At 61.7% G+C, this 22582-nt stretch overlaps 1 protein-coding gene across 26 annotated transcripts in view; it reads left to right on the top strand.

The window, feature by feature from the left end:
* Plec (plectin) overlaps positions 1-20727 on the top strand; it is a 61082-nt gene extending 40355 nt beyond the window's left edge. For 25 of the 26 annotated variants that reach the window (XM_040736489.1, XM_040736492.1, XM_040736491.1 and 22 more), the window contains 26 exons: positions 275-390; positions 465-571; positions 660-779; positions 852-947; positions 1201-1328; positions 1605-1698; positions 2413-2567; positions 2647-2956; positions 3045-3122; positions 3199-3360; positions 3533-3637; positions 3716-3811; positions 3986-4111; positions 4932-5084; positions 5178-5332; positions 5421-5547; positions 5652-5835; positions 5918-6075; positions 6189-6367; positions 7638-7776; positions 7862-8218; positions 8291-8374; positions 8565-8669; positions 8763-8861; positions 9818-13198; positions 13331-20727. In XM_040736489.1, the coding sequence (XP_040592423.1) occupies positions 275-390; positions 465-571; positions 660-779; positions 852-947; positions 1201-1328; positions 1605-1698; positions 2413-2567; positions 2647-2956; positions 3045-3122; positions 3199-3360; positions 3533-3637; positions 3716-3811; positions 3986-4111; positions 4932-5084; positions 5178-5332; positions 5421-5547; positions 5652-5835; positions 5918-6075; positions 6189-6367; positions 7638-7776; positions 7862-8218; positions 8291-8374; positions 8565-8669; positions 8763-8861; positions 9818-13198; positions 13331-19549 (13033 nt within the window). In that variant the 3' untranslated portion in view covers positions 19550-20727. The remainder of the gene's footprint in view (positions 1-274; positions 391-464; positions 572-659; positions 780-851; positions 948-1200; positions 1329-1604; positions 1699-2412; positions 2568-2646; positions 2957-3044; positions 3123-3198; positions 3361-3532; positions 3638-3715; positions 3812-3985; positions 4112-4931; positions 5085-5177; positions 5333-5420; positions 5548-5651; positions 5836-5917; positions 6076-6188; positions 6368-7637; positions 7777-7861; positions 8219-8290; positions 8375-8564; positions 8670-8762; positions 8862-9817; positions 13199-13330) is intronic. The other variant, XM_021222947.2, reaches the window with a different exon arrangement.
* The last annotated feature ends 1855 nt before the right edge of the window (positions 20728-22582 follow it).

Here is a 22582-nt window from a genome sequence, read left to right as displayed (position 1 = left end):
CCAGTCTTCTGGCGGCAGACGTAGAGGCAGATGGATCTGTGAATCTGGTCTATGTAGGAGTTACAGGCCAGTCAGCCAGGATTACCCAGTGAGACCCCTGCCTCAAAGCACCAACACTCCCCATGGCAGGATTGGAGATGTTAGTGAAGCGGGCAGTATGTCTTTAGGAGGGTGTGGGCCGGGCCCTGTTTGCTAGGATGTCTCAGGAATGTGTCTGTGTATCCCTGCTCAGTGGGTGTCTCTGCCCCTGCCTCCCGTCCCCACTTGTCCGCAGGCCCATGCTCATTGACATGAACAAAGTGTATCGTCAGACCAACCTGGAGAACCTCGACCAGGCCTTCTCCGTAGCAGAGCGGGACCTGGGAGTCACAAGGCTCCTGGACCCAGAAGGTATGAACCGCTCACTGGCTGGCCCCATCTTCACCCTTGCTGCTTGGGCCCCACTGAACCAGCTTCCTCTACAGATGTGGATGTCCCTCAGCCCGATGAGAAGTCTATCATCACCTATGTTTCATCCCTGTATGACGCCATGCCCCGTGTGCCCGGCGCACAGGATGGGGTGAGGGCCAATGTGAGTGGGTAGCCGTGGTGGGTGGAAGGGGGGCCCCAGCCTAGACCCCGAGGCCCTGATGGCTGCTTCCTCACTCCTTTGCTCACAGGAGCTGCAGCTCCGCTGGCAGGAGTACCGGGAGCTTGTGTTGCTGCTTCTGCAGTGGATCCGGCACCATACAGCTGCCTTTGAGGAGCGCAAGTTCCCCTCCAGCTTTGAAGAGATTGAGGTGGGCCTGCCTACTTGGGCTGGTGTCCCTCGGTTGTCCTGGTGTGGCTGCTGACACCCCTTGTCTCCGTAGATCCTGTGGTGCCAGTTTTTGAAGTTCAAGGAGACAGAGCTCCCGGCCAAGGAGGCAGACAAGAACCGGTCCAAAGGCATCTACCAGTCTTTGGAGGTAAAGTGGGGCACTCCTGCGGGAAGTGAGTCGGGTGTCTACTGGTTTTTTTGGGGGGGTATGATGGCCGGAAGATCCCTGGGTAGATAAATTGAGGCCTCCATGAGCCCCAGAACTCGATGCCCTTCAAGTATGGCTTGGCCTTGCCTAGTGCTTAGGGACCAAAGTTGTACCAGGTTGTGAGGTTGTGGGGCAGATGAGCACCCAGGAGCCCTTGTGTCGGGTTCAGGCCTGGGCTTGTCCCTGTCCACAGGGGGCAGTACAAGCAGGCCAGCTCCAGATCCCTCCTGGCTTCCACCCGCTGGACGTGGAAAAGGAATGGGGCAAGCTGCACGTGGCCATCCTGGAGCGGGAGAAGCAGCTCCGGGGCGAGTTTGAGAGGTGGGCCGTGTGGACGGTGGCAGGCGGTGTGGGAGGCGGCAGGCGGGTGGGGCCCTGCGGTGGCAGGGGAGCCACCCCAGGGTGAGTCATTGCCTGAGGAGGAAACCCCCCCCCCCCCCAGACTGGGGAATCCAGCTAAGCTCCAGTGCTCAGGGCCAGCAGGACAGTACACCCCGGGCGGGCAGTGAGGCTACAGCAGAGGGGAGCCACTCTCTGGCCCTGGAGTGTGGTGGGCCCAGTGGCTCACTGCGGCGCTCGGGGTGATCTGGTTCACAGGCTGGAGTGTCTTCAGAGAATCGTCAGCAAACTGCAGATGGAGGCTGGGCTGTGTGAGGAACAGCTGAACCAGGCCGACTCCCTGCTGCAGTCGGTGAGGGGGGAGAGGAGAGGCGGGGCAAGTGGGCGGGGTGGCCGGGTAAGGGTGGGGTGGGCACCCCTCCAGGCCTGAGGGAGGTAGGAGGAGCTCTGAGCTGCTTACTCTGCAGCCAGGGCTGTGGCCAGCTGGGCTCAGGGTGTGGCACTAGGGAGCGAAAGCCGGGCCCTTCTGGTTTGCTGCCAACTCTGACCTCCTTTTGTGAACAGAGCTGACCTCTGGCCACTAGGCAGGACTCTGCCTCCCCGCCTCATTCCAGAGTGGCCCTCCTCCCTTCACCCCATCCCTCTTCAGGAAACGGGGTGGGGTGGGGAGACCCCAGCCTCATCGCTGGATAGGTGCCATGGGGCCCAGAAGGCACAGGGCTGTGTGGGCCTGGGTGGGCGCAGTTGGGTGCTGGATGGCGGGGATGAGGCGGAGGGGGCGCTGAACAAGGCTGCGACAGTCTCCGTCCTTGGACCTGCGGGAATCTTTTGGATGGATCCTGATTCCCCAGAGAACTGACAGAGATTTGTCTAGAAGCATGCTAGTAAGATATGTGGGGTTTCCAGGAGGGGAAGGAAAGAACGGGGATTCCAAGGCTGTGAGCCAGCCAGGACCTTGATCTTCGGCTGGGGAAGTGGCTGTGAAGGGGCAGCTTTGGTTGAGCACCGTAGGCAGTGAGCGAGCAGGAGAGTTAGCCGGATCAAGTCACACAGGCTCACCTTTCAGGATATTCGGCTGCTGGCCTCAGGCAAGGTGGCTCAGCGGGCTGGGGAAGTGGAGCGAGACCTGGACAAGGCTGATGGCATGATCCGGCTGTTGTTCAACGATGTGCAGACCCTTAAAGATGGGCGGCACCCACAGGGTGAACAGATGTACCGGAGGTAGGTGCCATGCCTAGGAAGGGGGCTTAGGAGGCCTGAGCGCCGCCTGACCCTCTTCCCGACTCCCGCGCTCTCTCAGGGTGTATCGTCTGCATGAGCGCCTGGTAGCCATCCGCACTGAGTACAACCTCCGGCTGAAGGCAGGAGTGGCTGCCCCTGTGACCCAGGTGACCGTGCAGAGTACACAGAGGCGCCCAGAGCTGGAGGACTCTACACTCCGCTACCTGCAAGACCTGCTGGCGTGGGTGGAGGAGAACCAGCGTCGGATAGACAGTGCTGAGTGGGGTGTGGACTTGCCCAGCGTGGAGGCGCAGCTGGGCAGCCACCGGGGCATGCATCAGTCTATTGAGGAGTTTCGGGCCAAGATCGAGCGGGCTCGGAACGATGAGGTGAGCAGCAGCACACCTGGGGCGAGCAATGGTTGTGGGCCAGGCCCAGGCCGCTGCAGACCTTACTACGTGTGTGTATCCTTTGCAGAGCCAGCTCTCCCCAGCCACCCGGGGTGCCTACCGAGAGTGCCTGGGCCGCCTAGACCTGCAGTATGCAAAGCTGCTGGTGAGTGGGGGGGCTACGGTGGCTGGGACGGTAGGCAGCGGCAGGCAGGCAGCTGACTCATCCTCTCCTACTTCAGAACTCCTCCAAGGCCCGCCTCCGGTCCCTGGAGAGCTTGCACGGGTTTGTGGCGGCTGCCACCAAGGAGTTGATGTGGCTGAATGAGAAGGAAGAAGAGGAAGTGGGCTTTGATTGGAGTGACCGAAACACCAACATGGCTGCCAAGAAGGAGAGCTACTCGGTGAGGCAGCCTTCTCTTCACAGGGCTCCCTTCCCACTCACATCCATGCTGTCTCCCACTGTCGGGGGCCCCTTGAGCTCAGTGTCGGGGCTCTGTGAAGATGGGCGTGGGACTTGCGTTGCATTTACAGCCTTCCTGAAATTGTCCCTGACGCCCTTTTCCTTTCTGTCAGGCCCTGATGCGTGAGCTGGAGATGAAGGAAAAGAAAATCAAGGAGACCCAGAACACTGGAGACCGGCTGCTGCGGGAGGACCACCCCGCGCGGCCCACAGTGGAGGTGGGCACACCTGCGGTGGGGGCAGGGCTGCGGGACTGGTGGCGTGGGTGTGGGGCCTGAGGACCGTGTTGTCTGCAGTCCTTCCAGGCCGCCCTGCAGACCCAGTGGAGCTGGATGCTGCAGCTGTGCTGCTGCATTGAGGCACACTTGAAAGAGAACACGGCCTACTTCCAGGTGAGGGCTGGGCTCTCCCCCGTGGCTCGGCTGCAGTGCTCTGGAAGCGCCCCCGTCGTACCTGACACGCGTATCCCCGACTGCCAGCCCCCCTCCCTCCGGTCTGGCTTCTTGTCCTATGCCTGCCCAGGGTTTGGGCCTGTCAGCCCTGTGTGACCCCTCCTGCCGTCCCAGTTCTTCTCAGACGTTCGGGAGGCGGAGGAACAGCTGCAGAAGCTTCAGGAGACCATGCGCAGGAAGTACAGCTGCGACCGCTCCATCACCGTCACCAGGCTGGAGGACCTGCTGCAGGACGCCCAGGTGAGGCAGGCGTGAGCAAGGACAGAAGGACAGACTGGACGGAACACGGGTTGCGTGGGTACCTGTGGATGGGATGGGTGGCCCAACAGGAGACGCCCAGGGTGCAGGCGCACAGCAGACGGGAGAACGGTGGCCGGCTGGTGGGCTGGCATGGACCCCACACCTTAGAGCCCACCTGAGTGGAGCTGTCACCGGCCCTGTGGTGAATGGGCTTTGACATCATGGCCTGATGATCGAAGCAGGCGTGGCTGTAGGGCTGTGAGTGGCAGCTGGATGTGGTGCCCTTATCCACTGGGGTGTGGTTGGGGTATCTACAGTAGTCTCAGTGCTCTGGACAGGTAGTCATAGAGGCAGAGGGGAGAGGAGGGAGCTATGGACTGAACCAGCTACGGTTCTTACCTGAGGGATGGGAGAGGTCCAGGTGCTCTAGCGTGGACTCTGTCCTTGAACTGCCCTCGGGAACTTTGTTCTCAGGTTAGACGGGGAGGAGGATGGCTTTCTTCAACTAGAAGGGGAGGGAGGAGAGGCAAGGCCATTGCAAGGGCTGGCTTGTAAGTAGGCCCTACCCCTTCTTTAGAGGATGTAGGTGTGGCCCAGGGTGGGGATGGGGTACCTAGTCTTGGTTGGAAGGAAGGAGATCAGCGGAATCAACTTGTGGAGACCTGTACCCTCTTGCACCCGTACCTGCCTTGAAGTGCCCTCATTCCCAGCATCCGAAGCCTCCCCAGACAGGGTGCTGGGGGGTGTCTGCTGCTTTCTGGGCCGGGTGTCTCTGCGTCTGGAGCTACATGGGTCGACCCTGAGCCTCTCCTCCCCACAGGACGAGAGGGAGCAGCTGAATGAGTACAAGGGGCACCTCTCAGGCCTGGCCAAGCGGGCCAAGGCCATTGTGCAGTTGAAGCCACGCAACCCTGCCCACCCTGTGCGGGGCCATGTGCCCCTGATGGCGGTGTGTGATTATAAGCAGGTGGAGGTAAGGGCCGCGCTAGGCTGTGCCCAAGGCGGGATGGTTCGGCCAGGGCATGGTTTACTTTGCCTTCATTGCTTACGGCTCCCACGCTCCCAGGTGACTGTACACAAGGGTGACCAGTGCCAGCTCGTGGGCCCTGCCCAGCCGTCCCACTGGAAGGTGCTCCGCGGACCCAGCAGTGAGGCGGCCGTGCCCTCGGTGTGCTTTCTTGTGCCGCCGCCCAACCAGGAGGCCCAGGAAGCTGTCGCTAGGTGGGTGACCAAGGGTTCACAGCTGCCGGGGGGCTGTGGACAGCGAGGAGGGTTCTAGACACCCCTGAACGTGGCCCTCGTCTCCTAGGCTGGAGGCCCAGCATCAGGCCCTGGTCACACTGTGGCACCAGCTGCATGTGGACATGAAGAGCCTTCTGGCATGGCAGAATCTCAGTCGTGACATACAGCTCATCCGGTCCTGGTCCCTGGTCACGGTAGGCCTGCACACTGGCCACGGGTACCGGGAAGGACGGGAGGCGGTGTCTTGGCGGGCACCAGCTGGCCTGGCCCCGTTCTCAGCGATTGGTGTCACCCCCAGTTCCGCACGCTGAAGCCAGAGGAGCAGCGCCAGGCCCTGCGCAACCTGGAGCTGCACTACCAGGCCTTCCTTCGAGACAGCCAGGACGCTGGCGGCTTCGGGCCCGAGGACCGGCTGGTGGCAGAGCGGGAGTACGGATCTTGCAGCCGCCACTACCAGCAGTTACTACAAAGCCTGGAGCAGGGTATGGGGTGGGCGAGGCCCTGTGGTGTGGCAGGTGGGCAGGAGTAGGCTGTCTGTTCCTGTTAACCTGGCTGTTTCCCCAGGCGAGCAAGAGGAGTCTCGTTGTCAGCGATGCATCTCGGAGCTCAAGGATATTCGGCTGCAACTGGAGGCCTGTGAGACCCGGACCGTGCACCGTCTGCGGCTGCCTCTGGACAAAGAGCCTGCACGGGAGTGTGCCCAACGCATCGCTGAGCAGCAGGCAGGCACAGGCCCCTATCTCACGCCTCCTACCCACCCCAGCCTCGCTCGCCTTCAAGGGAAGCTGCTTGTTAGGCTCTCTGCTCAGTGCGCCCCTACCTGCTCTCTCTACAGAAAGCGCAAGCTGAGGTGGAAGGGCTGGGCAAGGGAGTCGCCCGCCTCTCTGCTGAGGCGGAGAAAGTTCTAGCGCTGCCGGAACCATCACCCGCTGCTCCCACCCTGCGCTCAGAGCTGGAACTGACCCTGGGCAAGCTGGAGCAGGTCCGAAGCTTGTCTGCCATCTACTTGGAGAAGTGAGTGGTCCCGTGCAGGTTTTGGGGTCCAGCGGGGCTCCTCTGCTGAGGGGAGGTGAGGGCGGGGGGGGGGGGCGGGGTAAAGTGGCCGTGTGGCTAGGGCATGGTGGGCGTGGTCTGGGCCTGCACCGCAGCACGAGGTGGTAAGCAACGCACAGAGCACCGTGGAGATCTTCTTGATAATGGGGTGTGAGGTGTGGGGTGAAGATGTGCTTGCTGGGAAGGCGTAGACTTGGCGCCAGCCAGGAGCCCGCCCAGTGGAAGGGGGGGAGGTGGATTGGAGCAGAGGTTGTTGCAAGTTGTGAGTAGTAGGGGGCACAGATGGGAGGGAAGGAGGGAGGGCGGGGAGAAGGGAGAGAGGCCGTGAGTATGGCCAGACTTGTGGGTTCAGGAGGAAGGACCAGTCTGCTACATGGAGGGCATCAGTGGTTTGAGGGACAGATGAGCTTCTTGGTGGAGAAAAATGGAGACTCAGAGGAGCAGTCACGGCTGGAGGAATGCTTGAGACGTTAGAGGGACAGGCAGCAAGACTCCCCCCAGCCTCTTCGCCTCATCCTTGAGGGTCCTTCCTTGCCTGAGCTTCTGGTGGCATAAGAGCCTCTCCAGAGCCCCTCCTGCCTATCCTCCTGTGCCTAGCTGCAGTGTCTACACTTTCCTGTCTGCACATTTCAGCATATTTCCATTCAGAGGCGCTGTAGTACATTCATAGGGCCTGACTGCCAGAAGCCTTGTGCCCTCAGCGTTTACTTCCAGCATGAATTGCTTCCTGTATTACATAGTACATCCACCTTTTTAAAAAAGTTTTTATTTTATGTGCATTGGTGTTATGCCTGCACACATGTATGTCTGTGTGAAGGTGTCAGATCCCCCAGAACTGGAATTACAGACGGTTGTGAGCCGCCATGGGGTGCTGGGAATTGAACCCAGGTCCTCTGGAAGAGCAGTCAGTGCTTTTAACGGCTGAACCACCTCTCCAGCACCCGCACCCACCCTTTATTAACAAGCGCTAATACGGTGTTAGGACTGCCTCTGTTGGGCACATGGTCCCTTCCCGCCTCCTGTTTGCTCATCAAGTCTCGTGCTGGAGGCTGAGCACTGCCCTGCGGGGTGCTATAACCTGCTCCCAGCTGAGTGCCCTCCCTCCCCCTGCTCTGGCCAGGTAGGGTCTGGGCGTAGCAGGAGGCGCATAGTGGCTCTGGTTCCTTCATCTAGGGTGTGTTGCTTGAGCCCCTGTGTTTCCTGGCTCTGAGCCTTGCTGTCCCCTACCTAGACTCAAGACCATCAGCTTGGTAATTCGCAGTACCCAGGGGGCGGAGGAGGTGCTCAAAGCCCACGAGGAGCAGCTCAAGGAGGCGCAGGCTGTGCCTGCCACGCTCCAAGAGCTTGAAGCCACCAAGGCCTCACTAAAGGTACTGTTTGGGAACTTGGGCTTCACCGGGGGCCGGTCCGTAGGAGCCCGTGTTAAAGCGGCACCCGCCTCACCTCCCCCAACAGAAACTGCGGGCCCAGGCAGAAGCACAGCAGCCTGTATTCGACACCCTAAGGGATGAGCTGCGGGGGGCACAGGAAGTTGGCGAGCGGCTGCAGCAGCGGCACGGAGAGCGGGACGTGGAAGTGGAGCGCTGGCGAGAGCGTGTCACTCAGCTGCTGGAGCGCTGGCAGGCCGTGCTTGCCCAGACTGACGTGCGGCAGCGTGAGCTAGAACAGCTGGGGCGCCAGCTTCGCTACTACCGCGAGAGCGCTGACCCACTGAGCTCCTGGCTGCAGGATGCCAAGAGGCGGCAAGAGCAGATCCAGGCTGTGCCAATACCCAACAGCCAGGCTGCACGGGAGCAACTGCGCCAGGAGAAGGTAGGCCTCAGATAGGCTTGGCGCACGCTAGGGTGCAGCCGGGAGCTCGGTGCTCACTCCTCCCTCCCTCAGGCCCTGCTGGAAGAGATTGAGCGTCACGGTGAGAAGGTGGAGGAGTGCCAGAAGTTCGCCAAGCAGTACATCAACGCCATCAAGGTGAGGACCCCCCCCCCCCGCCAGCTCTAAAGCTCAAAACCGGGCACACTTGCCGATCGCAGGCGCTGGGTTCCTGAGGGGCTCTCCCAAGCCTGGACTGTGACAGAGAAGGCCTGTGAGGCAGCCTGGGATCAGGCCCAGGCAACCAGAGTGTACAGAGCTGGCAGCTGACCACATTGTGTGTCTATAGGACTATGAGCTCCAGCTGGTCACCTACAAGGCACAGCTTGAACCCGTGGCCTCCCCAGCCAAGAAGCCCAAGGTTCAGTCTGGATCGGAGAGTGTCATCCAAGAGGTAGGAAGGGGTTGGGCCAAGCCTCGGCTGAGCAAGGGGCTAGGTGGGCGTCGGGGACTCCTGGACATTGACTGGCTTTCTCCTTTCTCCCAGTATGTGGATCTGCGGACACGCTACAGTGAGCTGACCACACTCACAAGTCAGTACATCAAGTTCATCAGCGAGACCCTGCGCCGCATGGAAGAGGAAGAGGTATGCCTGGGGCCGGGTGGGCAGGCTGGGGGAAGCCCCTGTTCCTGGTCTCAAATGCAGCCCATAGGGACCTGTCTGGGACCACTTGTCACAGTTCACTCCATCCCCCCTGCCCAGCGCTGCCCAGTACCCCACCCCAGCACGGCTCCAGGGGTGGCCTTCCTTGCGGCCCCCACCTGGGTCTGCCTCAGCTCTGCTCTCCGCCTGGTGGCTAGTGCGCCTTTCCTCATTGGCGAGCGCTCCTACATGCTTCCTTCTGGCTCTCGTAGTGCTCTTCCTGGGGACCCTGTGTTGGTGTCACTGGGTCTTACCCTAGGAAGAGTCAGTGTATGGGGTTGTGGGGTTTGCAGAGAGGCGTCTCAGAGTAACCTGGCCAGGCATGGTGCCATCTGTCCAGCTCCCCATCCCCCAGGTGGCCTTGTTGGCCAGCTTGGGAGGCCTTCTGTGCTGCTCTGGTCTGCACGGCTGTCCCTACATTGGCTGCCTCATGCCCCCACCGCATCGGGCTTTGGGGACAGCCCCTCTCCCCGCGAGGGGACAGGGTGCTTGTGGTGGGAACCAGGCCTGAGAGGCTCTGGTAGAATTCAGGCAGGACTGTGGTGTGGTGGGTGTGGCTTGCAGGCCCTGCGAGCCTCCTGCTTTGCTCTCTCTTCTCTCTCTCTCTCCCTGTCCGTCTGTCTCCGTCGCCTGTCTGCGGGAAGAGGGGAGGACGCCTGGGCCTCCTTCCCCAGGCTGGTGAGCATGGTGGGGCTGCTATGCTCGCTGTCCAAGTACCCTGGGCGGGTGCACGCTGTCTCCCTGGCTGGGTTGGAGCCTCTGTCCCCCCTGATCCCCCCAAATTGTACTGTCCAAGTGAACTGTGGTAGTACCGTCCATGTCACACGAGCGCCCGGCACCCTCCCGACGCTCATGCTGTGTCGTCTCTGGTTCTCTTCCTCTCTCTGCCGCCGCCGCAGAGGCTGGCTGAGCAACAGCGGGCAGAGGAGCGTGAGCGACTGGCTGAGGTAGAGGCTGCGCTGGAGAAGCAGCGGCAGCTAGCTGAGGCCCACGCCCAGGCTAAGGCCCAGGCAGAGCTGGAGGCGCAGGAGCTGCAGCGGCGCATGCAGGAGGAGGTGGCGCGGCGTGAGGAGGCGGCGGTGGACGCGCAGCAGCAGAAGCGCAGCATCCAAGAGGAGCTGCAGCACCTGCGGCAGAGCTCAGAGGCAGAGATCCAGGCCAAGGCCCAGCAGGTGGAGGCTGCAGAGCGCAGCCGGATGCGCATTGAGGAAGAGATCCGAGTGGTGCGTCTGCAGCTGGAGACAACCGAGCGTCAGCGTGGAGGGGCAGAGGGTGAGCTGCAGGCGCTGCGTGCACGGGCCGAGGAGGCCGAAGCCCAGAAGCGGCAGGCTCAGGAGGAAGCCGAGCGCCTGCGAAGACAGGTGCAGGATGAGAGCCAGCGCAAGAGGCAGGCCGAGGCAGAGCTGGCCCTGCGCGTGAAGGCCGAGGCCGAGGCAGCTCGAGAGAAGCAGCGGGCCCTGCAGGCCCTGGAGGAGCTGCGGCTGCAGGCCGAGGAGGCTGAACGGCGGCTGCGCCAGGCCGAGGCGGAGAGAGCGCGCCAAGTGCAGGTAGCTCTGGAGACGGCGCAGCGCAGTGCGGAGGTGGAGCTGCAGAGCAAGCGTGCGTCCTTTGCGGAGAAGACAGCGCAGCTGGAGCGCACGCTGCAGGAAGAGCACGTGACAGTGACCCAGCTGCGCGAGGAGGCCGAGCGTCGGGCCCAGCAGCAAGCGGAGGCTGAGCGAGCCCGCGAGGAGGCTGAGCGGGAGCTGGAGCGCTGGCAGCTAAAGGCCAACGAAGCGCTTAGGCTGCGGCTGCAAGCAGAAGAGGTGGCCCAGCAGAAGAGTCTGGCGCAGGCCGATGCAGAGAAGCAGAAGGAGGAGGCCGAGCGTGAGGCCCGGCGGCGCGGCAAGGCCGAGGAACAGGCCGTGCGGCAGCGAGAGCTGGCCGAGCAGGAGCTGGAGAAGCAGCGGCAGCTGGCGGAGGGCACCGCGCAGCAGCGCCTGGCTGCGGAGCAGGAGCTCATCCGCCTGCGGGCCGAGACGGAGCAGGGTGAGCAGCAGCGGCAGCTGCTGGAGGAGGAGCTGGCCCGGCTGCAGCGGGAAGCGACCGCAGCCACGCACAAGCGCCAGGAGCTGGAGGCCGAGCTGGCCAAAGTGCGGGCCGAGATGGAGGTGCTGCTGGCCAGCAAGGCGCGAGCCGAGGAAGAGTCCCGTTCTACCAGCGAGAAGTCCAAGCAGAGGCTAGAGGCCGAGGCCGACCGCTTTCGAGAGCTGGCCGAGGAGGCTGCGCGTCTGCGCGCCCTGGCGGAGGAGGCCAAGCGGCAGCGGCAGCTGGCTGAGGAGGACGCAGCGCGCCAGCGGGCCGAGGCAGAGCGAGTGCTTACGGAGAAGCTGGCCGCCATCAGTGAGGCCACGAGGCTCAAGACGGAGGCAGAGATTGCCCTCAAAGAGAAGGAGGCCGAGAATGAGCGCCTCCGGCGCCTGGCTGAAGACGAGGCCTTCCAGCGGCGGCGGCTGGAGGAGCAGGCGGCCCTGCACAAGGCCGACATAGAGGAGCGCTTGGCCCAGCTGCGCAAGGCGTCGGAGAGTGAGCTGGAGCGCCAGAAGGGCTTGGTGGAGGATACGCTGCGGCAGCGGCGGCAGGTGGAGGAGGAGATCCTGGCGCTGAAGGTGAGCTTTGAGAAAGCCGCCGCCGGCAAGGCGGAGCTGGAGCTGGAGCTGGGGCGCATCCGCAGCAGTGCCGAGGACACAATGCGCAGCAAGGAGCAGGCGGAGCAGGAGGCGGCGCGGCAGCGGCAGCTGGCAGCCGAGGAGGAGCAGCGGCGTCGGGAGGCCGAGGAGCGCGTGCAGAAGAGCCTGGCCGCTGAGGAGGAAGCCGCGCGGCAGCGGAAGGCTGCACTGGAGGAAGTCGAGCGGCTCAAGGCCAAGGTGGAGGAAGCGCGGCGCCTGCGAGAACGAGCAGAGCAGGAGTCCGCCAGGCAGCTGCAGCTGGCCCAGGAGGCTGCCCAGAAGCGACTGCAGGCAGAGGAGAAGGCGCATGCCTTTGTGGTGCAGCAGCGGGAAGAGGAGCTGCAGCAGACTCTGCAGCAGGAGCAGAGCATGCTGGAGCGGCTGCGGGGTGAGGCAGAGGCGGCGCGGCGAGCTGCCGAGGAGGCCGAGGAGGCCCGGGAGCAGGCCGAACGGGAGGCGGCTCAGTCTCGGAAACAAGTGGAAGAGGCGGAGCGGCTGAAACAGTCGGCGGAGGAGCAGGCCCAGGCCCGGGCCCAGGCCCAGGCCGCTGCAGAGAAGCTGCGTAAGGAAGCTGAGCAGGAGGCAGCGCGTCGGGCACAGGCGGAGCAGGCAGCGTTGAAGCAGAAGCAAGCAGCCGACGCGGAGATGGAGAAGCACAAGAAGTTTGCAGAGCAGACGCTGCGGCAGAAGGCCCAGGTGGAGCAGGAGCTGACGACGCTGAGGCTGCAGCTGGAGGAGACTGACCACCAGAAGAGCATCCTGGACGAGGAGCTGCAGCGGCTGAAGGCCGAGGTGACCGAGGCTGCCCGGCAGCGTAGCCAGGTAGAGGAGGAGCTCTTCTCTGTTCGCGTGCAGATGGAGGAGCTGGGCAAGCTCAAGGCCCGCATTGAAGCCGAAAACCGGGCACTCATCCTGCGTGACAAGGACAACACCCAGCGCTTCCTGGAGGAGGAGGCTGAGAAGATGAAACAGGTGGCGGAGGAGGCTGCGCGGCTGAGTGTGGCTGCCCAGGAGGCGGCCCGGCTGCGGCAGCTGGCCGAGGAAGACCTGGCGCAGCAGCGGGCCCTGGCAGAGAAGATGCTTAAGGAGAAGATGCAGGCGGTGCAGGAAGCCACCAGGCTCAAGGCCGAGGCCGAGCTGCTCCAGCAGCAGAAGGAGCTTGCTCAGGAGCAGGCCCGGCGGCTGCAGGAAGACAAGGAGCAGATGGCCCAGCAGTTGGTAGAGGAGACGCAGGGTTTCCAGCGGACGCTGGAGGTAGAGCGGCAGCGGCAGCTGGAAATGAGCGCGGAGGCCGAGCGCCTCAAGCTGCGCATGGCTGAGATGAGCCGGGCGCAGGCCCGTGCGGAGGAGGATGCCCAGCGCTTCCGGAAGCAGGCTGAGGAGATTGGCGAAAAGCTGCACCGCACTGAACTTGCTACGCAGGAGAAAGTGACATTGGTGCAGACGCTGGAGATCCAGCGACAACAGAGCGATCACGATGCCGAGCGTCTGAGGGAGGCCATTGCTGAGCTGGAGCGGGAGAAGGAGAAGCTCAAGCAAGAGGCCAAATTGCTGCAGCTGAAGTCTGAGGAGGTACCGCCCTCCCTCCTCACAGGCGGAAGGGCGGGCTGGCCGGCAGCGGCGGGGGGGGGCCCTTGGTGGTGAGTGCTCCTGGGTCTCCGTCCATCCTCCCTGAGGGCTAACCTCCTTTCCCATTCCCGACAGATGCAGACTGTGCAGCAGGAGCAGATCCTGCAGGAGACGCAGGCGCTGCAGAAGAGCTTCCTGTCTGAGAAGGATAGCCTGCTGCAGCGGGAACGCTTCATCGAGCAGGAGAAGGCCAAGCTGGAACAGCTTTTCCAGGACGAAGTGGCAAAAGCGCAGCAGCTCCGGGAGGAGCAGCAGCGGCAGCAGCGGCAGATGGAGCAGGAGAAACAGGAGCTGGTGGCCAGCATGGAGGAGGCCAGGAGGCGGCAGTGCGAGGCCGAGGAGGCCGTGCGGCGCAAGCAGGAGGAGCTGCAGCATCTGGAGCTGCAGCGGCAGCAGCAGGAGAAGCTGCTGGCCGAGGAGAACCAGAGGCTGCGAGAGCGGCTGCAGCGCCTGGAGGAGGAGCACCGGGCCGCCCTGGCTCACTCTGAGGAGATTGCAGCTACTCAGGCTGCCGCCGCGAAAGCCCTGCCCAATGGCCGCGACGCGCTGGATGGCCCGTCCATGGAGGTGGAGCCTGAGCACGCCTTCGAGGGACTGCGTCAGAAGGTGCCGGCTCTGCAGCTACGGGAAGCGGGCATTCTGAGCGCGGAGGAACTGCAGCGGCTGGAACAGGGCCACACCACAGTGGCTGAGCTCTCGCAGAGGGAAGATGTGCGCCAGTACCTGCAGGGCCGCAGCAGCATTGCGGGGCTGCTGCTAAAGCCCACCGATGAGAAACTGAGTGTCTACACAGCCCTGCAGAGGCAGCTGCTTAGCCCCGGAACAGCTCTTATCCTTCTTGAGGCCCAGGCGGCCTCAGGCTTCCTGCTGGACCCTGTGCGGAACCGGCGGCTGACTGTCAACGAGGCCGTGAAGGAGGGCGTCGTGGGTCCTGAGCTGCACCACAAGCTCCTGTCAGCCGAGCGCGCTGTCACTGGCTACAAGGACCCCTACACGGGGGAGCAGATCTCCCTCTTCCAGGCCATGAAGAAGGACCTCCTCGTCAGGGACCACGCCATCCGGCTGCTGGAGGCCCAGATCGCCACGGGGGGCATCATCGACCCCGTGCACAGCCACCGCGTGCCCGTGGACGTGGCCTACCAGCGCGGCTACTTCGACGAGGAGATGAGCCGCATCCTGGCTGACCCTGGGGACGACACCAAGGGCTTCTTCGACCCCAACACGCATGAGAACCTCACCTACCTGCAGCTGCTGGAGCGCTGCGTGGAGGACCCCGAGACGGGCCTGCGCCTCCTGCCGCTCACAGATAAGGCCGCCAAGGGTGGTGAGCTGGTGTACACGGATACAGAGGCCCGTGACGTCTTTGAGAAGGCCACTGTGTCTGCACCGTTTGGCAAGTTCCAGGGCAAGACCGTGACCATCTGGGAGATCATCAACTCAGAGTACTTCACAGCGGAGCAGCGGCGGGATCTGCTGCGGCAGTTCCGCACGGGCCGCATCACGGTGGAGAAGATCATCAAGATTGTCATCACGGTGGTGGAGGAGCAGGAGCGGAAGGGCCAGCTCTGCTTCGAGGGCCTCCGAGCCCTCGTGCCTGCTGCGGAGCTCCTGGAGAGCGGGGTCATTAGCCACGAACTCTACCAGCAGCTGCAAAGGGGGGAGCGTTCTGTGCGGGAGGTGGCCGAGGCAGACAGCGTGAGACGGGCCCTGCGGGGTGCCAGCGTCATTGCAGGAGTGTGGCTGGAAGAGGCAGGGCAGAAGCTGAGCATCTATGAGGCCTTGAAGAAAGACTTGCTGCAGCCAGACGTGGCTGTGGCCTTGCTGGAGGCCCAGGCTGGCACTGGGCACATCATTGACCCTGCCACTAGTGCCCGGCTGACCGTGGATGAGGCGGTGCGCGCCGGCCTAGTGGGTCCCGAGCTGCATGAGAAGCTCTTGTCAGCTGAGAAGGCTGTGACAGGCTATAGGGACCCCTACTCGGGACAAAGCGTGTCACTGTTCCAGGCCCTGAAGAAGGGCCTCATCCCCCGAGAGCAGGGCCTGCGCCTGCTGGACGCCCAGTTATCCACCGGCGGCATGGTAGACCCCAGCAAGAGCCACCGTGTGCCACTGGATGTTGCGTATGCCCGGGGCTACCTGGACAAGGAGACCAACAGGGCCCTGACGTCACCCAGGAATGATGCCAGAGTCTACCTTGACCCCAGCAGCCAGGAGCCAGCCACCTACAGCCAGCTGCAGCAGCGGTGCCGTGCTGACCAGCTGACCGGGCTGAGCCTGCTGCCAGTCTCGGAGAAGGCCGTCCGGGCCCGGCAGGAGGAGGTCTACTCTGAGCTCCAGGCCCGTGAGACGCTGGAGAAGGCCCGAGTTGAGGTCCCCGTGGGCGGTTTTAAGGGCAGGACAATGACAGTGTGGGAGCTCATAAGCTCTGAGTACTTCACCCAGGAGCAGCGGCAGGAGCTGCTGCGGCAGTTCCGCACAGGCAAGGTCACCGTAGAGAAAGTCATCAAGATCGTCATCACCATCGTGGAGGAGGTGGAGACCCAGCGGCAGGAGCGACTGTCCTTTAGTGGCCTCCGTGCCCCTGTGCCGGCCAGCGAGCTCCTGGCTGCCAAGATCCTCAGCAGAGCTCAGTTTGACCAGCTCAAGGAAGGCAAGACATCAGTCAAAGACCTGTCAGAGGTGGGCTCTGTGCGGACACTCCTGCAAGGCAGCGGCTGCCTCGCTGGCGTCTACCTGGAGGACTCTAAGGAGAAAGTGACCATCTATGAGGCCATGCGCCGGGGCCTCCTCAGACCCAGCACAGCCACACTCCTGCTGGAGGCCCAGGCTGCCACTGGCTTTCTGGTGGACCCTGTGCGGAACCAGCGTCTGTATGTGCATGAGGCTGTCAAGGCGGGAGTCGTGGGCCCTGAGCTCCATGAGAAGCTCCTGTCCGCTGAGAAGGCGGTCACCGGCTATAAGGACCCCTACTCAGGCACCACCATCTCACTCTTCCAGGCCATGAAGAAGGGCTTGGTCCTCAGGGAGCACGCCATCCGCCTGCTGGAGGCCCAGATCGCCACGGGGGGCATCATCGACCCCGTGCACAGCCACCGCCTGCCCGTGGACGTGGCCTACCAGCGCGGCTACTTCGACGAGGAGATGAGCCGCATCCTGGCTGACCCGAGCGACGACACCAAGGGCTTCTTCGACCCCAACACGCACGAGAACCTCACCTACCTGCAGCTGCTGGAGCGCTGCGTGGAGGACCCCGAGACGGGCCTGCGCCTTCTGCCGCTCAAAGGGGCAGAGAAGACAGAGGTGGTGGAAACCACACAGGTGTATACGGAGGAGGAGACTAGGAGGGCGTTTGAGGAGACGCAGATTGACATCCCGGGTGGTGGCAGCCACGGTGGCTCCTCCATGTCCCTGTGGGAGGTGATGCAGTCAGACATGATCCCAGAGGATCAGCGAGCCCGGCTCATGGCTGACTTCCAGGCTGGCCGAGTGACCAAGGAGCGTATGATCATCATTATCATTGAGATCATCGAGAAGACCGAGATCATCCGCCAGCAGAACCTTGCCTCCTATGACTACGTGCGCCGCCGCCTCACTGCCGAGGACCTGTACGAGGCCCGGATCATCTCCCTCGAGACCTACAACCTCTTCCGGGAAGGCACCAAGAGCCTCCGTGAAGTTCTGGAGATGGAGTCTGCCTGGCGCTACCTTTATGGCACAGGGTCAGTGGCCGGGGTCTACCTGCCTGGCTCTCGGCAGACGCTGACCATCTACCAGGCCCTTAAGAAGGGGCTGCTGAGTGCTGAGGTGGCCCGCTTGTTGCTGGAAGCACAGGCAGCCACAGGCTTCCTGCTGGATCCAGTGAAGGGTGAGCGGCTGACCGTGGATGAGGCCGTGCGGAAGGGTCTGGTAGGCCCCGAGCTGCATGATCGGCTGCTGTCCGCAGAGCGGGCTGTGACTGGCTACCGTGACCCCTATACCGAACAGACCATCTCACTCTTCCAGGCCATGAAGAAGGAGCTGATCCCTGCTGAGGAGGCGCTGAGGCTGCTGGACGCCCAGCTAGCCACAGGAGGCATTGTGGACCCCCGCCTGGGGTTCCACCTCCCTCTGGAGGTGGCTTACCAACGCGGCTACCTCAATAAGGACACACATGACCAGCTGTCAGAGCCCAGTGAGGTGCGCAGCTACGTGGACCCCTCCACGGATGAGCGCCTCAGCTACACACAGCTGCTCAAGCGGTGCCGCCGTGATGACGGCAGTGGCCAGATGCTCCTGCCGCTCTCTGATGCCCGCAGGCTGACCTTCCGAGGCCTGCGCAAGCAGATCACTGTGGAGGAGCTGGTGCGTTCTCAGGTCATGGACGAGGCCACGGCGCTACAGCTGCAAGAAGGCCTGACCTCCATCGAGGAGGTCACCAAGACCCTGCAGAAGTTCCTTGAGGGTACCAGCTGCATCGCCGGAGTCTTCGTTGACGCCACCAAGGAGCGGCTGTCAGTGTACCAGGCCATGAAGAAGGGCATTATCCGCCCCGGCACGGCCTTTGAGCTCCTGGAAGCACAGGCGGCCACTGGCTATGTCATTGACCCTATCAAGGGACTCAAGCTGACTGTGGAGGAGGCTGTGCGCATGGGTATCGTGGGCCCCGAGTTCAAAGACAAGCTGCTGTCAGCCGAGCGCGCCGTCACTGGCTACAAGGATCCCTACTCTGGGAAACTCATCTCTCTCTTCCAGGCCATGAAGAAGGGCCTAATCCTGAAGGACCACGGCATCCGTCTGCTGGAGGCTCAGATCGCCACTGGCGGCATCATCGACCCCGAAGAGAGCCACCGCCTACCTGTGGAAGTGGCCTATAAGCGTGGCCTCTTCGACGAGGAGATGAATGAGATCCTGACCGATCCCTCAGATGACACCAAGGGCTTCTTTGACCCCAACACAGAGGAGAACCTCACCTACCTGCAGCTGATGGAGCGCTGCATCACTGACCCCCAGACTGGCCTGCGTCTCCTGCCACTGAAGGAGAAGAAGCGGGAGCGGAAGACGTCCTCCAAGTCTTCAGTGCGCAAGCGCCGTGTGGTGATTGTGGACCCTGAGACAAGCAAGGAGATGTCGGTGTACGAGGCCTACCGCAAGGGCCTCATTGACCACCAGACGTACCTGGAGCTGTCAGAGCAGGAATGCGAGTGGGAAGAAATCACCATCTCCTCGTCAGACGGCGTGGTCAAATCTATGATCATTGACCGGCGCTCTGGCCGACAGTATGACATTGATGACGCCATCACCAAGAACCTCATTGACCGCTCCGCACTGGACCAGTACCGTGCGGGCACACTTTCCATCACTGAGTTTGCTGACATGCTCTCGGGCAATGCTGGCGGCTTCCGCTCCCGCTCCTCCTCCGTGGGTTCATCATCTTCCTACCCCATCAGCCCTGCCGTCTCGAGGACCCAGTTGGCTTCCTGGTCTGATCCTACCGAGGAGACCGGCCCAGTGGCTGGCATCCTGGACACAGAGACTCTGGAGAAGGTGTCCATCACGGAGGCCATGCACCGCAACCTGGTAGACAACATCACTGGCCAGCGGCTGCTGGAGGCACAGGCCTGCACTGGGGGCATCATCGATCCCAGCACGGGTGAGCGCTTCCCAGTCACTGAGGCTGTCAACAAGGGCCTGGTAGACAAGATCATGGTAGACCGCATCAATCTGGCCCAGAAGGCCTTCTGTGGGTTCGAGGACCCACGCACCAAGACCAAGATGTCAGCCGCGCAGGCCCTGAAGAAGGGCTGGCTGTACTACGAGGCAGGCCAGCGCTTCCTGGAGGTGCAGTACCTAACGGGTGGTCTGATTGAGCCCGACACCCCTGGCCGTGTACCCCTCGATGAGGCCCTGCAACGTGGCACCGTGGATGCTCGCACGGCCCAGAAGCTGCGTGACGTCAGTGCCTACTCCAAGTACCTCACGTGCCCCAAGACCAAGCTCAAGATCTCCTACAAGGATGCTTTGGACCGCAGCATGGTGGAGGAGGGCACGGGGCTGAGGCTGTTGGAAGCCGCAGCACAGTCCAGCAAGGGCTACTACAGTCCCTACAGTGTCAGCGGCTCTGGCTCCACCACCGGTTCACGCACTGGTTCACGCACCGGCTCCCGGGCCGGCTCCCGCCGTGGCAGCTTTGATGCCACTGGCTCTGGCTTCTCCATGACCTTCTCGTCTTCCTCTTACTCTTCCTCCGGGTATGGCCGCCGCTACGCCTCAGGGCCTCCAGCCTCTTTAGGGGGTCCTGAGTCCGCGGTGGCCTGACCCCTCTGCCTGCACCCTGCCCTCCCGCTCTGCATGCGGCCAGGCTCCCTGTGGAGGCGCTGGGGTCTTTTAACATGTAAAGGTGTCTTCCTCCCAAGCGGTGCCTAAAATTTAACCAAAAAGACCAGACTAACACGTTAATATATATATATATATCTGATGTCCAGACAGCCTGTGTCTTGGGAAATGGGGCTGGCCCAGGCCCAGTGACCACTTCACCACTCCCCTTGGGTCCCCCTAACCCTCCCACCTGCCACTCACCACTGCTAGGTGCCTTGGAGAATCCAGAGCTGGGCACTCAGCCTACCACGCCTCTCTCTCCTGGGAGGATTCTATCTGGGAAAGGCCTCCAGACCTCTAAGCCAACCCCGCCGGATGTCTGCCTGCTGGCCCTAGCTGCTGAGGGGACCTGGGGAACGATCCTATGAGCAGACAGCTCTTGGGCCTCTTGAGGCCTCTGTCCTGAGCCAGCTGCGTCTCTCCAGTGTGTCGCTGAATTACCTGCCTATTCATTTGGGTCTTGCTGGCAAAGGAAAGGCCCCAAGCCAGCCATCTCTTCCAGCCTGCCCGGAGAGGCCCCTTCCCCGTGGGAAGATGAGGCCCGGCCCTGGCCCCAGCCTCCCGCCTGGCTCCTGCAGCTGCCATTGGAGCTATGCTTTTGTAGCTCACCGGCCCGTACTCACCCCCCGCCCGAGACCCGAGCCTCTGCTTCAGCCTCCAGCCTCAGCTCCCCTTGTAAGTGCCTTCTGTGTCCCTCTTGTGCCCTAAAGACCCAGACGCAGGGTAGGAGATGGACTTTGTGGCTGGGCAGGGCTGGACGGTTCTCCAGATCTGAGACTTCTCCTACCCCAGAGGCCCAGTGGCTGCTCAGCCTGTGGAAACCCCCTCTGGGTGCTGCTGCCCACCTCTCTTCCAGGGAGCCTTGGCCTCTCCGTGGCCCAGAGACACTGGCTGGCCCATCTGTGCAGACATCAGCACCCGGCCAGTGCCACCTCCCTTCCTGTCCAGCCAGCCCCTGGCCTTGGTGGCTCCTACCCCTGCCTCCACCCTCTGAGTGAGCTCTGCATGTTCCACTAACCTCGAGCTGGTGGCAGGTGGAGATGCCAGGCAGAACACTAACCTGACCATGGGCGGAGCCCCGCGGTGGCCGCCCCTCAATAAAAGCAATTCCAACCTTCCTCTGGGTCTCACCTTGTCCTTTGGTCCTAGATCGTCGTGTGTGGGTGAGAAGGTAGAGGCTGTGGTCCCACGCTCTGGGCCCAGCAAGTGTGTCCCGGCCAGGGTGGCAGCTGGTAACACAAAGCAGGAAGAGCCATGTGATAGCCAGGCTGCCAGGCACAGAAGGCGTAGTGGAGAAGGGGGCAGACTACACCCAGGCGGGCCCGTTGTCGTCCGTCTCGTGTGGGCGCGTGTGGGTGACGATCTGTCACTTGGCCCACCCCCCTGACAGTCTGGGACACCCCCACTCAGAGCGGGTAAGTCCACAGGGCCCTGTACTGGCTTTGGTGCGGTGCTCAGCGTGAGTCTGTGTCATGTGACCTGGAGGTCTCGACCCCAAGCAAGGCTTCACAGACTTCTCAGATAAAACCCAGGCCTTCTAGTATGATCCCACATCCAAGATTATCACACACATGAAAGCACACATTGAAAACAAGTTGGGAAAGCAGAAACCAAAACCAAGGGTTTAAGATACCAGGATTATTCAGTACATGCACAGTAGCAGGGCAGATAAAAATGCTGTGTAAGCCTGGTGACCTGAATTTGATCTCCCACCCCCCATAAAAATCCTAATGCCCTGGTGTGCATCTGTAATCACAACACTCCCAAAGTGAGATCAGAGGTAGAGACGGGAATCAGCCAGAAGCTGGTATAGGCCAGCTAGCTGGTAATGCGCATCATAACTGCAGACAAGGCCATGCCTTGAAACAAAGCAGAGAGTGAACTGACTCTAGAAGCTGTCCTCTGACCTTCATACATACTAATAGGTATAATATGATACATATACATACAACATGTTTACATGGACACATATATATGGTGTGCGCGTGTGTGTGCGCGTGCGTGCGTGCGTGCGTGCGTGCGTGCGTGCGTGCGTGTGTGTGTGTGTGTGTGTGTGTGTGTGTGTGTGTGTGTGAAATCATGCCTAACCTGAGCGTTACTTCCCGAACCCTGGTTCCAGTACTCCAGGAGCATCAAGTTTTCTCTCCAGATGGCTTCCCTTACGCTGTTGCAGAGTGTCTAAGAGATCAGGCCTCGTGCCCTTCCCCAGTCGCGGCCCCCCCCGGCCCCCCCCCACCCCTATGCCTACTACTGCCCCTGCATTCATCCCATGAATCAGCTGGCTCCTGGTATGGTGGGGTTAGCGTCACACAGACAATGGCGATGTCACAGTAAATATAAGCACACTGGGTACGATAGCACATGTCTGTAATCGCATTGCCTGGGAAGTAGTGAGTCAGCCTGAGCGACAGGGCTCTTGCTCTGGGTTTACAGGGACTGCAGAAAGCACACAGAACCCGTCTCAAAAAACCCAACCCAATAAAAAGTGCCAGGGGTGAGATGGGCGGATGGCTCAGGGGTAAGATCACTTCCTAGGAAAGCAGGGGAACCCAGGTTCAAATCTCGAGTGCCCACTTAAGTCGGGTGTGGCTAAGTGTGCCACCCTATAATTGAGAAGTGGAGACAGGTGGGTCCCTGGAGCTCAGCGACAGCCAGTAAACTAAATGGTGGTGTGTTTTTTTCTCTTGCATTTAAAACAATGATTCAGGAAGTCAGACACAAGCCAAAAGCAATATAACTGCAAGAGGAAATAGACTATACTAAGTGGAAGGTTTCCACACCCTTCAGTTACCCAGAAACGTAGAAGTGAACCTCTTTTTTTTTAGTTTGTTTTTTGTACTTATTTTGTTCTTTTTTAAAAAATTACAAACCCTGTCTCGAAAAACAAAACAAAAAAATAAAATAGAAATAAAAAATTACATACCCAGTTTTTATTACGTACATCCCAGGTCCCCCTCCTTCCACTCCCCTCCT

This window comes from Mesocricetus auratus, unplaced genomic scaffold (genome assembly GCF_017639785.1).
Source record: "Mesocricetus auratus isolate SY011 unplaced genomic scaffold, BCM_Maur_2.0 Super-Scaffold_100055, whole genome shotgun sequence".
NCBI classification, from domain to species: domain Eukaryota; kingdom Metazoa; phylum Chordata; class Mammalia; order Rodentia; family Cricetidae; genus Mesocricetus; species Mesocricetus auratus.
Note: the sequence above shows the minus strand (reverse complement) of the source record. Positions and strands in the feature narration are given on the sequence as shown.